The sequence below is a fragment of the Osmerus mordax genome, chromosome 8, assembly GCF_038355195.1.
Source record: "Osmerus mordax isolate fOsmMor3 chromosome 8, fOsmMor3.pri, whole genome shotgun sequence".
Taxonomy (NCBI): domain Eukaryota; kingdom Metazoa; phylum Chordata; class Actinopteri; order Osmeriformes; family Osmeridae; genus Osmerus; species Osmerus mordax.
The window spans coordinates 9,748,261-9,763,072 of record NC_090057.1 but is presented as its reverse complement, the minus strand read 5'-3'; the positions used below and the strand labels follow the sequence as shown (position 1 = coordinate 9,763,072).

At 44.0% G+C, this 14,812-nt stretch overlaps 1 protein-coding gene across 1 annotated transcript; it reads left to right on the top strand.

The window, feature by feature from the left end:
- The first annotated feature begins 668 nt into the window (after positions 1-668).
- rab32a (RAB32a, member RAS oncogene family) lies at positions 669-13,619 on the top strand. The gene is made up of 3 exons (XM_067241577.1): positions 669-974; positions 7,907-8,184; positions 12,261-13,619. The coding sequence occupies exons 1-3, from the start codon at positions 761-763 to the stop codon at positions 12,408-12,410; spliced, it is 642 nt and encodes a 213-aa protein (XP_067097678.1). The 5' UTR covers positions 669-760; the 3' UTR covers positions 12,411-13,619.
- Positions 13,620-14,812: the final 1,193 nt, after the last annotated feature.

The following is a 14,812-nucleotide window of genomic DNA, read 5'->3' as shown; positions in this document are numbered from 1 at the left end:
AGATCTTGTATTATAAATTGCAGTTGTATCAGTTTTCTTGATCTTAAGTTTCTTAGTACTTTAATAATAAGAATGCAACTTTCCAAAGTACAAAACATGAATATACAGTCCATATAGTATTATATTGTAATTGTCATTACAAAAATGTTATTTAGTATATTAATGTAAATTGTTTCAAGACTATAATCTTTATGTAAAGTAATTAAACAAGTCACCAGTTTTACACTGTCAACGCTAGAATGAGATAGGTCTACTGTAGGCTACATGTTTTGGCAAGCTGAACAATGCTGTAAAATAAAAAAACATTTTATAGTAAGATTACATTCGATTCCACGAGTCCATGCTGTAACGATTAAACTAATGCATTGGACTGCGTCTGTACTGCGTCAAGAGAAACATTAGTATTTCGATTGTGTCGACTTTGTATTGAATGATTTAATATTCAATCTGTTTGACTTACAAAGACGATACAGTCAGCCAGAGTGGGCTAGTTTTACTCGAGGGAAAAGAATGACCGTGGGTACAATGTTTTGTAAATGTGAAAGGATTGGCTGAAAACTACAGTATAAACCAACATTTCCGGGTCCTATGACTTATCAGGTGGTTTGGTAAGTAGGAGGAGGAAGGAAAGCTAGAGTACTTTCTATTACAGCTCTTTTGCCCCATTTTCAAACCCGTCAGACTGTTTCCAACATCTGCGAAAAAAAGGAAGTACAGGACTTTAGAAAGTTGACAATTGGAACTGCGGCAATTTCATACCATGGCGGGAGGGTCGGTATCGGAGTGTAAGGAATACTTATTCAAAGTGCTGGTGATTGGGGAATTAGGCGTGGGAAAGACCAGCATCATTAAACGTTACGTCCATCAGCTTTTCTCCCAGCACTACAGAGCCACTATCGGGGTTGACTTTGCGCTCAAAGTTATCAACTGGGACAGCAAAACATTGGTGAGGTTACAACTATGGGATATTGCAGGTAAGATGATGTTCTTCCTTGTTGTATCATTTAGAATAAGGAAAACTGTTTGAATGTTGTAGTTATTTTGACACTTGTTCTGTGAAACAGATTATTCGTAGTATAACATTTGCTTGTGTGCGGTGACAGCGCAGTAGCCCAAAGGCAAGCTTTGAAATTCACAGGCGCTCGTGAAACCATGAGCGATCTCCCTTGAGGCTAATGTAAATAGTGACTGTGGGTTTTCCATAACAACATTTCCTAAAAGCTTATTAAATAGCCCTTTCACTATAAGTGCAGGTAGCCTATTCCAGACAGACGGAGAACTTTAGTTATTCCGTTTTTGTTTTGTTGTTTTCCAGTTATGATTACATTAGTGCACATAATTGCCAACGGAATGTAGGTCATGTTATGGGCTGGTAGCTCGGGCGCCCGTCCCGTGCGCAGAAACTCATGACGAGATAGTCACAGGCACTGAAATCCTGCTTCAATCCTGCAGTTGGCAACGCATTCCGAGAAGATTAATGGCAGCAGAAACTTCAATATACCCAACATTGACTTAAAGACTCTTTCTCCTGTCTGTTAATTGGATGGCATGTAGGTGTGAATCCCTTGTCTAAAGTGGGGTGAGGTGTCTGAAATACTACGTTATGTAGGCTAAACCACTTGATAAACGAAGATAAGTTTTCACTCCTTACAGTAGGGTTTGGAGTAGTAATGTATGAATGCTTTTTTAAACTTCACATCAAAGACCTGTCAAAACTAAACATAGGCCTACGTTAGGTAAAACACACATACTTTAATAAGTTTGGCGCATACCTGGCCAGTATGAGTCAGCAAAATATTCCACAGTACAGAGTGTGCTGTAGAAGTATGATGCATTACCGCAGGTAAAGTTCAATGTTTTTACAGTAACAGCAGTCTCATGTGCCTCAACGGTGTGTATGATGGTGAGCTACTCTGTCCTAAAAGCGCCTTCTCAATGTTGATATTCCAGTGCTTTTAGTATTTCTTCTTGCGTGAGATTTAACAGGAACAAAAAGTAAAGTGTGTGCGTGGGTCTGTGTCTGCCCAAGAGATACTTAAAATGCGTCAAATGTGTTTTCGGTGTGTGGTTATGATTGTATTTGTCTCTGGAGTGGTTGTTTGGTATTGGTGATGAAGCAGGCCTCATCATTCCTCTCTCATACATCACACAGAACCAATACAGAGCCCTGGCTCGTACATCACCCGTATCTCCTCAGGACATACCTCTCAGTCTCCCTGCTGTTCAGCACAAAGACTATGCACTGGTGACAGTAATGCAGTCTGCCAATTGGGCCCCCCCAATGAATGGTAATGAGTAATGGTTAAATTGCCATCAGGATGTGTGTGTGTGTGTGCTTTCTGTCACAGGAAAGCGTGACTTTGTCAGGCTGCCGGGAACCATACAAGTTAAACATTAGCACCAGTCAGGGGCCTGTGTGTGTGTCCATGTGTGTGTGTGTGATTTATATCTCAGTTGAGATCATACCCCATTCTTACAGGGGTTTATATCCTCAGAAGAATGCCCTCTCAGAAATGTGTGACAATTTGAGATAAAGGCAGACAGGCAGGTGTCCACACAAACAGACAGACATAGGGAGGGAAGACACTGCTGTTTTCCGACTGATACCTCCTTGCGGTGCTACAAGAGAGTGAGGCCGTCAGAACAACCGGCGTGTCTGTCACTTCATTCAGATCGGCAATGGGACGGTGTGTAAATTCCCGGCGTGGCGGCGGTTGTGCCTGTGTAGGTCCAGACACTACCGTACGCCACGACGTCCAGGAGGCCTGCCAGCGGAGGCAGCCTGTCACAGACGGAGAGCACTCTATCAGAGGAGCTGTGAGGGTAAATAACACACTCACACACTCCCTTGCTTTCACTGATATCATTCATAGAGACAAGCTGTGAGAGAAAACGCACTTTCAGATATCCCTATCGGATGAGCTCTGGGGTAAAACACACCCACATGCACACACACTCAGGCGCATCATTCACACCTACAGTGAGGCCTAGCCTGGAGGTAATCTGAGGATAAACAGGACTTAGAAAAGGAGTGAGGGAGTGAAAGAGAGTTGAAGCTTGAGGTGTGTTTCGCCTCAGGTCATTATGGCCCATCATTAAGTCCTTTAATCGTGCAGAAAAAGTCAGAGGACATGTCCTTATGGCTACACTGAGGCTCAACGTTATAGTCGTCTTTACTTTCCAATAATGATTACCATCGGGGGACGGAATGATAGTAATCAGGGCCTAGTGGAAGATGGATGCCCGTTGGAAGTCAGCGTGAAGCCTGGGACTTGCCCGCCCCCTCTGGCCCAGAATAGCTGGCCTCCTCTGGGCTTGTCTGAAGCAAGGACAGGATGATTACCGCCATGTTGCTGTGGAGTAAGTAAGCCTGAGCCTTGTGCCAAGGATTTAGAAATTGTGAGAGAATGGCTACTTCACTCATGCACTATGGGGGGTGGCCGAGTGGGGGAAAGAGGGAAGGAGGGAATGGTGTGGAAAAAATACATTGAGGGAGAAAAGCCTAAAGCTAGCTTGGTTTTTACTTCGTTGAAATGAGGGATTGTTTTTGAAAGGTTCTTTGGGACTGTAGTAAGTAGCAAACACTTCCTCACAAGCTGCCCAGTGGAATGTAGGCATGTGGGGGAATCATGAGTTCGGGGGCTTTGTTTCAGGGCCAGGACTGTACTAACGAAAAGCGCTAAAACCATAAATGGTCATGGGTACCTCCGGTGCCGACGTCTTTCAAGCGTTGTAGAGGCGTTGCGTGGTGGTTCGCAGCCCAGACGCCTCAGAATAACAGAGAGAGACTGCCGCTGTTGCCTCTGCCGCGTCTGGCTTGGACAGTTTCCATGGTAACCCGCCTGCAGATATCATTACGACCACGACCAGACGAAACTCTGGTTGCTAGGGCTCTGGATGAAGAGCAGTCCCTTTCTCTCTTTCAGTCTATAACAACAAACTCCCACAAGGATTAAGGTGAAAGGAAATGGACGCCCTCACCTTGGTCTGTTTGTGAAGTAAACACCTTCCTCTTCCTACGTAGGAAAACGTGAATGTGCAAAAATTCCCTGCAAAGTTTTCAGTGACCAACATGAATACCTGCTCCTGGAAGACTGAAAGTGAAAGGCAGTGAATGAGTTTCCTCAGGCTTTCCAGCACTATTGTGTTTTACTGTTGACCTTGATGATCTTATCATCTTAAAGGCTGATTAAGTCATTGTAAATTCTGCTGCTTCCTTGTTATTCCTGCGAAATGTACTGCCTAAAGTACCAATATGAATAGCTGATGTCCTTAGATAGAACAAACTCTAATTGAGTAGTTTTGACAATTTCCTAGCAGTATTAGGCAAGGCAAAGCAGACCTCCTGTCCTGTGTCTCATGTAGATTAACTTAGAAACAGTTTTCGTCTTCTCCAATACAGCACTCATGATTCTTATTTGTCCTCATAAACTAGCCATTGTCCCCTGCCACAAGGTTCTGCTGTGAAATATAGGTCACCTTTTAAGTCAAGAATCATTTATGTGTTATGCCTGCACCAAGCGTGTGTGTGTGTGTATTATTGATCAGTTTAATCGAGCACGGAGAGCTATGCTCACTAGTTTCCCTTGGGGGAGGGGGGGGGGGAACTCCTACAGACTGAAGACTTTCTCTTCAGAATAGCAATAGCAGAATAGCATATTGATCCTAAAGTCAGAGTGGCACCCATTGGAGTTTGATATGGACACACACACACACACACACGTACACACATGCTTCATAGCATTTCCAAGGCCAGGTACATGTTTTATGTTGCCATCACAATTGAAGTAACTAAAACTGAAATGAGCAAATCTGACATACAGTCGTCATAGTCATATGTGTAGAGTATGTTGCATAACTGGATCCTCCAGCTCAGTGTTGAGAATGACAGTCGTGCTCAGAACACACCTTAGTTTGTACCGTGCTAGTATGTACTAAACCCTGTTTGTAGGTGAGAGAACTGAGGCATATACGAGGTCTGTTTCTATCAGGCGTTTCCTCCACTGTTCACTGCCGAGCAGATGTCAATTAGGAGGTTCTGAAGCTCACAATCACGCACCTGGCCTTTCTGGTGTATTTCTTTTCACTATAGCGTCAAGCTAGAAAAAGCTTCATCAAGAGATGCAAAACAAAACACTACTTCTTTTTACCCCCTTCCAAAGCTTTTCACAAAATTGCTCTCCTGCTTCTCCTTGTCAATAGCTGACATTTGTAAAATATTAGAGTGTTTGTTCAGTCTATATTTGACTCCCATTGACCACTGAGTTCACCTCTTCACTCAATCCATGTCCGATAGCCATTCAAGAGCTTGTGTGGTGTCTAGCCTGCACTTAGAGGAGTCTGCCAATTAAAAGCCATGAACATTTTTACATGAAAACCCCCTGAAATAAGCTTCCTCTTTTCTGTTTTCATCTCTGTGCTCTTTCAAAGCCCTCCCCCCTCTCTCTCTCTATCTCTCTCTCTCTCTCTCTCTCTCTCTCTCTATTTCTCTCTGCTGAGCACCAAGAGGCCTGGAAATGAAAGCCTTTTTTCAATCCGTTGGCTCTCTGTCCCAGTGTCCTACTGTGTTGTGCCCCTGGACGATTCACCTGGGGTTAAGGCGACTAAATTTAGACACTCAATTATGAGCAATTACTGGCAGGCCTGTAGGCTCCGCAGTGTATTCAGTCCCTCCCTCACACCCGCTCTGAGTCGCAGTGTCACCAAGCGCCTGGGTAACTATATAATGAAGTGAAACTGCGGGAGGGGGAGCAGCCATCACGGTTCCTCAAACCCCTTTCTTCATTCCGTCTCTTTCACTCTGCTGCACTGAACAGGGATGGGGGTAGAGCACTGAGACCTGAGTTGTTTATCTCTGATTGAATTAAGTGTGGTGCGGAAAGAATGTCACACTTGTGAATAGACAGTTTTGAGGGCAGCCATTTTTAAATGCTGCCGCATGCTGGCAATTTAGCGGCCGAATTCAGACATAATAGGCAGGTTCTTTCTTTGAGTTTACATCGAGAAGTAGCCATGAGTCATTGGATCTCAGCTCTGCTTGAAATGTCTGTACCCTCTGGCAATTAGACATTATCAGTTTACATGATCAGTTCTCTATACCACTGTTGATACTTTAATAGGCTATTAACGGGGGAATGTGTTGAAAAAGTTATTCTTTCACTGCGTGGATTGTCGTGTAAAGGAGTTGGATGTTGTTGAAAAATTGGATATAGACATTGGACATGGAATTGATGGAACCTATGAAAGCATTCTGAGATACCCAATCAGAGGTCATCACTGCCTCAATCTTTAGATTGAGGCTTCTTCAATGTTCTTCAGATAACCATTCCAGGGAGAGAAGGATGTGTGTATCCGTCATACAGCAGTCTGACAGGGGATGGGGGTGGGGAGATGATCACAGCTCTGTCTGTTCCAGTCAGCTTCAGCTCTGGACCTGTGTTTCTGTCTCCCCTGTGATGCAAGCGGGGCAGGTAGTGTTCAATGGAGCGTATGGTCTTTTCTCCTCCTGCGGAACAGTCAGTCAGTCTTTCACACACGCAGCCTGACACAGACGAGGACGCGAGGGGCAGGCGCGGGTCGACGTGTCTGCAGGAAGTGTTGGGATCCGAGGGGTGAAGTCAAGATGTGCTGATCGGAGGGGGTGGGGGGGGTGGGGGGGGGGGGTTGAGGGGGGGTGCTGGAGGTGTGACCCCAGACAGGTAAAGCGGAGGTAAAGTCGTCACGTTGAACTCCCCGACCAAAGATTCACCTCCGTTGAGATCTGCCTCAAAGCACAATCACTCCACGGGTGAGTGAACAGAAGAAGTCTTCCACATCAACTCAAAAACCTGCTTCCTCTTATAGTTTTTGCCCAGTTCCCTTTTATGAAAATTCATATGGGCGTAATTTATCTGTCTGATTTGTCTCATACGTAGCGGAGGACTTATTAGCTGTTGTCAGTTATTCTTTATGTTCCACATTCTCGACAGACACGTATCCACGACACCAGTCACAGCAACCATATCAATATCCAAATCGCACAACCACGAGGGCATTCACCAGGAGACAGTCGGAAGCGATAAGGACAAAACAAATCTGATGTCTGAAGTGATGTGGCTGTATTTTAAGTAGAGTTTGTCTCAGATTGATAGTGACACCCAGGATCCCACTGGTAATTCCCCTTGCTTTGACTTTGTAAAACATCGACACAGATTTCAGGGTTTGAATACAGAGAATGGGTTCATTATCATGGCAGATTTCTTTTGACTTGTCTCTTCGGATTAGAGTGATGACAAATTAGAGAAAGTGGGTCAAGACGCGCGTTCTCATCATCTTTGTTCAAGTCCTCGAAAAAAAAAAACGTTAGCACGCTGTTTTGGGACGGAGATGGAATAAATGTCCAGTCAAGTCTACAGTAAGCCCCAAACTAGGCGATCTTTTGCTTTCCTCCTAAAAAAAACCCTGCGTGATACCATCCTCCCTCATTTCTCTTTCCAAGCCCAATGCTTCAATTCACAAAACAGACAGATTCTAACTGCATGGACTCTTCCAAGAAACTCGAATGCGGATCCCGTGAGATATTAACACATGGTTGGTGGACGGATGTGTCCCCAAGCAGAGTAATCAATCACATACACATAATGGCCTTGTTGTGGAATGCTGAGGAACCAGGGCAGATAGATTGATATCTGACGTCTGATGTGTGTGAACCGTGTTTGAGATGAAGCAGACGGCTTCTGAGATCATGCCGGCGAGGATAACTCCCCCTAAAACTCTACCTCTATCTGCTTGATCTTGCTGCATACATAATCTTCTAATTGTTTGAACTTCTGCTGCCCTTTTGCATTCCTCTTTTAGTCTACATGATCTACTGGAACAATCGTGTTCGTGTGTGTGATGAATAGCGGTGTTCCTGCCTCTCCTTCAGGTCAGGAGCGCTTCGGGAACATGACCAGGGTGTACTACAAGGAGGCAGTGGGAGCCTTTGTGGTGTTCGATGTCACAAGGGGCTCCACGTTCGAGGCTGTGTCCAAGTGGAAGCATGACCTAGACAGCAAGGTGAAACTGGCCAATGGCAGCCCTATACCCTCGGTGCTGCTGGCCAATAAGTGTGATCAGAAGAAGGAGAACTCCAACAGCACCTCTCTCATGGACAACTTCTGCAAAGAGACTGGCTTCCTGGGCTGGTTTGAGACCTCTGCCAAGGTGAGTCAGACTCAAGTATGCACTCACACTCACACTCTCACTCACACACTCTCACTCACTCACTCACACACACTCACACACACACACAAACACACACACACACACACACACACAAACAAAAGAACATACTTTACATTCACAAAGTCACATCTCACATGCATAATAACTTCCAGATGTACACTGGCTTGTACATAGGCTTGCGGACACACACAAACACTCAAAAACACAGATGTTGTGGATTACGTCTGGGGCTAAGGTTTGAGTGAAAAAAAGGCTTTTGTTTCCTATTTGAACAACCAAACTTCAGTTGCAAACACAAATGTTTTCTGGTACTTACACTGCAAATCTAAGATGGCTGACCCTCCTCACAATGTTCAGGATAAACCGGTACTCAAAAAGGCCTAGTTATAATCAATAGCAGTTTACAGGTTGAAATCATGCTTCACACATGAATGATATACGATGCAGAAAGCTAGTCATTTATCATAAAAGTGGTAAATGATAAACTGTAACTGTGAACCCAGACTTTAAATACGTAAATCTGCTAGCGTAATCCTTGTACTGCCAAATAGAATTAGTTGTACTGCCGGTCATAGTACTACATTTACAAGGAAAATTAAAAGAAAAGGAACTGCATTGCCCAATATGCCACTTTGAATGCTACTCTGAGACAGCATAATGGCCTGGTGTTGCCAGCACGCGATGATGGTGGTTCTTGTTTTCGTGTCAGTGATAAACGCTTACCGTTTAATGTTTCATCATCTCAAAAACATTCAGAAGATTTGCCATGTTTACGGGTCCCTCTGCCAGGCAGTAATAGGATTTGATTTGCTGTTATTGGGTTGGGTCTCTCGGGAAAAATTGAAAATGTCATTTGTTCTGTTTCAGATCACTGAGCAGCCAAATCATATTTAGGTTCTCTCTCTAGTTTCATAGAGTTGTATTCTCCAGGAATATGTATGCTCTCGAATCAGAACATGACACTCACGCGAGCACATGCGGAAAGGAAGGTTTAGCAGTCGTTCCTGCTTTGTAAATATGAACATCGGGTAAACGGAGGCCACCAACAAGAGGCCGGTTGTGGGTTCATTTGTGCCTGTGTGCGCTTGCTCCTACATGCCTGCAATGCACGCGTGCGTGTGCATACTGCATGTGTGTGGGTTTGTGTGTGTGTCCACGTATGCTTGCGACTGACCGCCTTTGTGTGTCAGTTCACCTGGAAGTCTGTAGGTTTCTGCTTGTCCCTGTCACTGTGATTCCACTGGCCCCACTAGCCCCGAGCCCAGGGGAAATCAGTGTCCTATGCTCCCCTGCATGGCTCCTGTCCTTCCCTGGTAGGATCTCCCACACCTGACAGCCTCTGCACCAGGCCTGGGAACCTCTCTAAGTCAAGCACACCATCAGCCTTTAGAAATGTATCATCTCAAATGATAAAACGCACACACAGACACACATATTTTTTTCTTGTGTGTGTGTTCTCTTGTGTTGTAAGTGTGTTTGTGTCCAGGGTCTTTACTTTGGGTTGAAGGTGACAGTGACACACACAGCAGAGATCCAGTGACTCGCTGGCCCCTGGGGAACTGGTTCAGAGACCCCGTGCCACAGTACCTAACAGTGTGGGTCTTCAATTTGGGTGGATTTTGGGATAGCCTCAGCCTTTCTTTGTCTAAAACCCAGAGGTGTTGGAACAGAAAGAGCTTATACGGGCCTGTTGATTTAAGATAGCTTAAGCCCACCCCGTGAAAGCAAAGGAGGCTCCTTGCTATCTTTCTTTTCTGTAGGCAAAAATGCCGCTGTGCTGAATAGTAGTCCAGTCCTTTGCTCTTCCATCTTCCGTTCTCGTGATACAGTTGGATGCAGCTGAGGAGATTTAAAAGGTGTTTACGTGGACACAGATGCCGAGGCAGCATGAGCTGCCGGAATACATCCTGTTCTCTTTCAGGTTTGAGGAGAGAAGTCACCCTGGGTAATTTCTCAGGGAATAACCTCTGAACTTGTGCTTTATCTCTGTCTCTTGTTAGAACCTTGAGAAATATACTTATCTTTGTGTGTGTGTGTGTGTTGGGGGGGGGGGGGGGTGGTGGTGTTTGAACTCATGCCCTAACAGTATTAGTATCAGCTGTATCAGAATGACAAATACTCTACTGCTGGGAGACCTACTTTTAGGCTTCGTTAAATGTGAAATCTCGTTGCTTCTGTATTCCCTTTTGTGCCACCTACAACTGTGTGTGTGTGTGTGTGTGTGTATATAACAGAGTGAGAGAGACTGACAGAAGGTGTGCCAGTACCCAGCATGTGCCAACACATGTTCCTGAGATGAATGACTCCATTAGGGAATGCAAGTCAGTCTGCCTCACAATTCTGGCACCTGGTGTGTGTCTGCATCTAGTTCAGTGTCTGTGGTATCTCTGTGTCTGGTCCATTGTGTGTGTGTCTGTATGTACACTTTACATACATTTCCAGAGTAATTATCTTATCTACTTAAGATGAAATTCCCTATTCTAACAAAACTCTTCTGTTCATCTGGGACTGTTTGTCTTCTCCCGATTTACGAAGGGATGATGTGAAAACACAAAGCTCTCGGGAGCTGACCAACCTGACAACTGATGCAACCCAAACAAAACAGACCCAAAACAACAACCCAAACATGAGGAAGGACATGATAAGTCACAGAATTATCACACACACACCAGTTGTGCTATAATGTGTTTTGGTGTGTATAGCTTATTTGTGTGTGCATAAATAATGTATACTCTATACACACGTGAAAGTTCACACAATTTGAACAATCTTGGTGAATGACAGATTCAGGCTACCGGTATAGAGCCTTAATGTAGTCAAACTGTTGAGATATCTCTGTGTCTGTGTACTGTTAGGATGGTAGCAGGGGTGTATAGGCATGCTAAACATAGTATCTTACGTGAGAGACTATATGTATGTGTGTCAGTGTGTGCGGGCAGCCATGCGGACAGAAGTCTGCCTAAAGCTATATCCCCCAAGGAGTCAGGGAGTGGGGAAGACATACAGGTCATGTGACTTCCTGTGACACTTGTGCCTGAGACGTTCTTCAGACAGGGAGTGGGCTGGTTGCATCCCATCATTATTGAATTGTAGCGTACTCTTCTAAACTCCTTTGAGTACTTTGACCGTGTAAGGTTGTCCAAACAGGCCACACAAACTGATCACACATCATCAAATATCAAATCAGATTGTGTTTGTTCAGCTCTATTTTCGCATGCAATATCACAAAGGGCTATATTTTATGCTCATAGACTTCAATAATCCCAGACCCAACCCAGAAGAAGACAAAAAATGCCCCTAGACTAGTACTATATAACTAATCAAAGCCCAGAAGAATCTTTACCAGGGTCAAATGTTTGAGCCCCCCCCCCCTGCCTCCCCACTCCACAACCAATCATTTCAGTTCCATGTCTTTGTTGTCCAGTCATATGCTTTCCCTGGGTTTCAGTATTCCTAAGATGCCCTGGATAGGCCTATTTCTCTGGAGTGGCCTTCAGTCAGTGTCTTAGTGCCCACAGAGACACGTTAATATTCATAACTCCTCCAAAGAAAGGGATGACAGCTTTGTGCTGCACTCCCAGTGAAAGACAAACGGAGGGATGGCTTTGATTTAACCCAGCTGTTAACTTGTTCTCTTTATCTCTCTCTCTCTCTCTCTCTCTCTCTCTCTCTCTCTCTCTCTCTCTCTCTCTCTCACTCCTACTCTCTTGGATTGTCCCACTCTGAAATATAAAGAGCCACACTGGAGTCATGTGGAGATGGTAGGAGTGTAAGTCATGTTAGTGTGTGAGTGTGAAGGTCTTCTGAGGGCTCCCAGTCTCTTGCTGATGACAGTTGTGGAGGAAACAACTACTTCTTCTCAGCGTTGGGGTGAAAAGGCCAGGAAAATATCATGGTCTTTGTTCCAGACGGGAAACAGGGAGGCTTCACTCACTGTGAACGAGAACTGTCTGAGACTTGAGGCAAAGCACATTTTTCTGCTTGCAAATAGAACCATGGTTAATGTCATCCATTTTTGCATGTTTGACCTTGGACCTTTTCTGACCTTTCCCCAGGACAACATCAACGTGGACGAGGCAGCACGCTTCCTGGTGGAGAACATCCTGCTGAACGACAAAGGCCTACCCTATGAGGAGAGTAACGGAGAACGCATCAAACTGGACCAGGAGACCATAGCTGCCGAGAGCAAGTCTGGATGCTGCTAGCACTGAGCCTTCCCTGATACCACACCACCCCTCCCCTCTGTGTCTCTCTCCAGAGAAAGAGGGTGCCAGCTAGTGGGCTTGGATAGATCCTCAGTGCCTCCCTCCTCCACCTTCCACACTCCCACACTGAAGTTTACTTACTCATGCCTTTCAGGAAGCTGTATCTGAGCATTCTAATGGGCACCCTTATCCCCATGCCAATATAAAGGCTAGTCGTTGATATGGTACATTATACCTCCCAACCCCCAATACCATGGCCCTTAACCTAATGGTCTTCACCCCATGTCCATTAACCCAGCATCTGTTTAGACAGAAGGTCTTTCACACACCCACCCAACATACTACTGCTGGATCCTAAAACAAACGCCCTGACCTTCAGATACCCCCCTCCCTAAGCTAAAGTGTGATGCAGTACATCCTCTGACTCCAGATCAGGCTGAGGGAAAGGGTCAGACAGAGGATACTTGGTTTGACATAGAAACATCCCGCATGACCACTTCCTCTATCTCATTTTCTATGTGACTCTCTCTTTTTCTTCACCATTTATTGTTTTCTGCCGTCTCTCTACCACTGGTACGCTCAGGACCAGTCAAGAGATACAAATGTAGGAAGGAAAATAGGTTAAAATGACAGGTCTGAAAGTCATCCCTTTTCGATAGTTCAGTCCACCATTCTCACCACTCCAGATGCCACTCAAAATACAAGCTCATTCCACAATGTGTTACTCTACTCTTTATTTATCAAATCGACAATCATTGAGAGGGCGTTTCGCACAGTTTAGCTTGAAGAAACTGTCTTGCAATGATGCCAAGTTATGTTTTTTGTAATATATCTGAAATAGTGTGAAGAAAATAATTCTCCATAACCATTTTTCTTTTTTTAACATGCAGATTTATGTAAGATTTCAGATGATCTCCCAAGCAAAGTTTATCATGTGAACACAAAAGGAGAAAAAAAGAAAGAGGTTACCATAGAAATGTGTATCTGTGTCTGTGTGTGTCCTCAGTAAAGGTACTGAAAAGTACGTCTTGAATGTGTAATTATAAAAAGTGTATGGAAGGTGATGAGGTACGAAAGTATCAGTGTAGGATACGAATTCCGCACAAGCTTGAGAAACGGCTTGTGTCCATTTTTTTTTTTTTATAGGGCTGGGTCTACAAGTGTACATGTGAAACTACTCGGAGAACAAAAAATAAATGTTTTAATTGATGTGTTGTGTGAGGCTTTTTATATCTTTATGAGTGAGGCGAATGATTGTCTCAGAGGAATGAAAAGACTGCAGTATGTCACCATGGGTATCCCACAGGCTCAGCAAGAGAGGCAAACCCACGGGATCACAAAATTACACTCATATAATAAATATTCCTATATAGCACAACATTGTGTGTTTGTGTGCATGTGAGTTTCAGTGTGCATTAAATATAAAAAGAGAGCAAGAAAGCATGGGGCAGAGTGTGTATGTGTGTGGCTTCACTTGCTGTGTGGGTGTGTATATATATACTATATGACAGTCAACAGACATACTCTCACCCTTAATTGAAAGCATAATGCAACATGCTAGAGTAAAGATGTCCTCAGTAACACCAACCGATTGATATTTACAGTGAATTTATTAGACTCACGTGGGAATTAATAATACATTCGTAAGAGGCTGCGTGACAGATTGCAATTAGGCTACATGTAGGCAACATACAGTGTTTGTTAGAACTGTAGACTGTGCAATTAATATGAAAGTGTTTTTTTTACGTGCTTCTTTTAAACTAATACAAAAATCGTGTCCAAATAAACTATGTAGTCAACTAACGTTCTAACTACCCAACCTTATCTATACAAATGTAAATACACAAACTAAGTTACAGCATCGTACCTTAATAAAATACACATTTGGCAGCAGTCCTTGTTGCTGGGGCTCAGGTTTGTGATGTGTTTGGACGTCAAGGTCATCTTTGTATTTCTAAGTTGCCAATAGGCATTAACATTCAGGGGACAGCAAGGGGAAAATACATTTAATTACATTTAATATTATCTGACCAAATAAAAATCATCTCGCAAGTACAATTAGGTGTAATGTAGAACGCAGTAAACCATGAGAAAAAAATCGGATTTAGGATTTGGAAAAAAAGAGACATAAGAAGAAAGATGCAGTTTTACTTCGAGGTGATTTTATATTATTTCCTCAATTGGTTGTATTAATGAAGATATATGAGTAAAAGAGAACATTGGGTTTTCATATTATGAACGCAGCATCGTTTGACTACAGCCAAGAGGCTCGAGCAGTGGGAGGTAAAGCCTGGTCCACCGTCACCCCTCCCCGAGCGTAGTCGCCTAGCAACTTCTCAAACTTTCTCTCTAGCTAGCCAACAGACAATGCAAGCGCAGGCTAAACAAAGTAACTAAGCTAT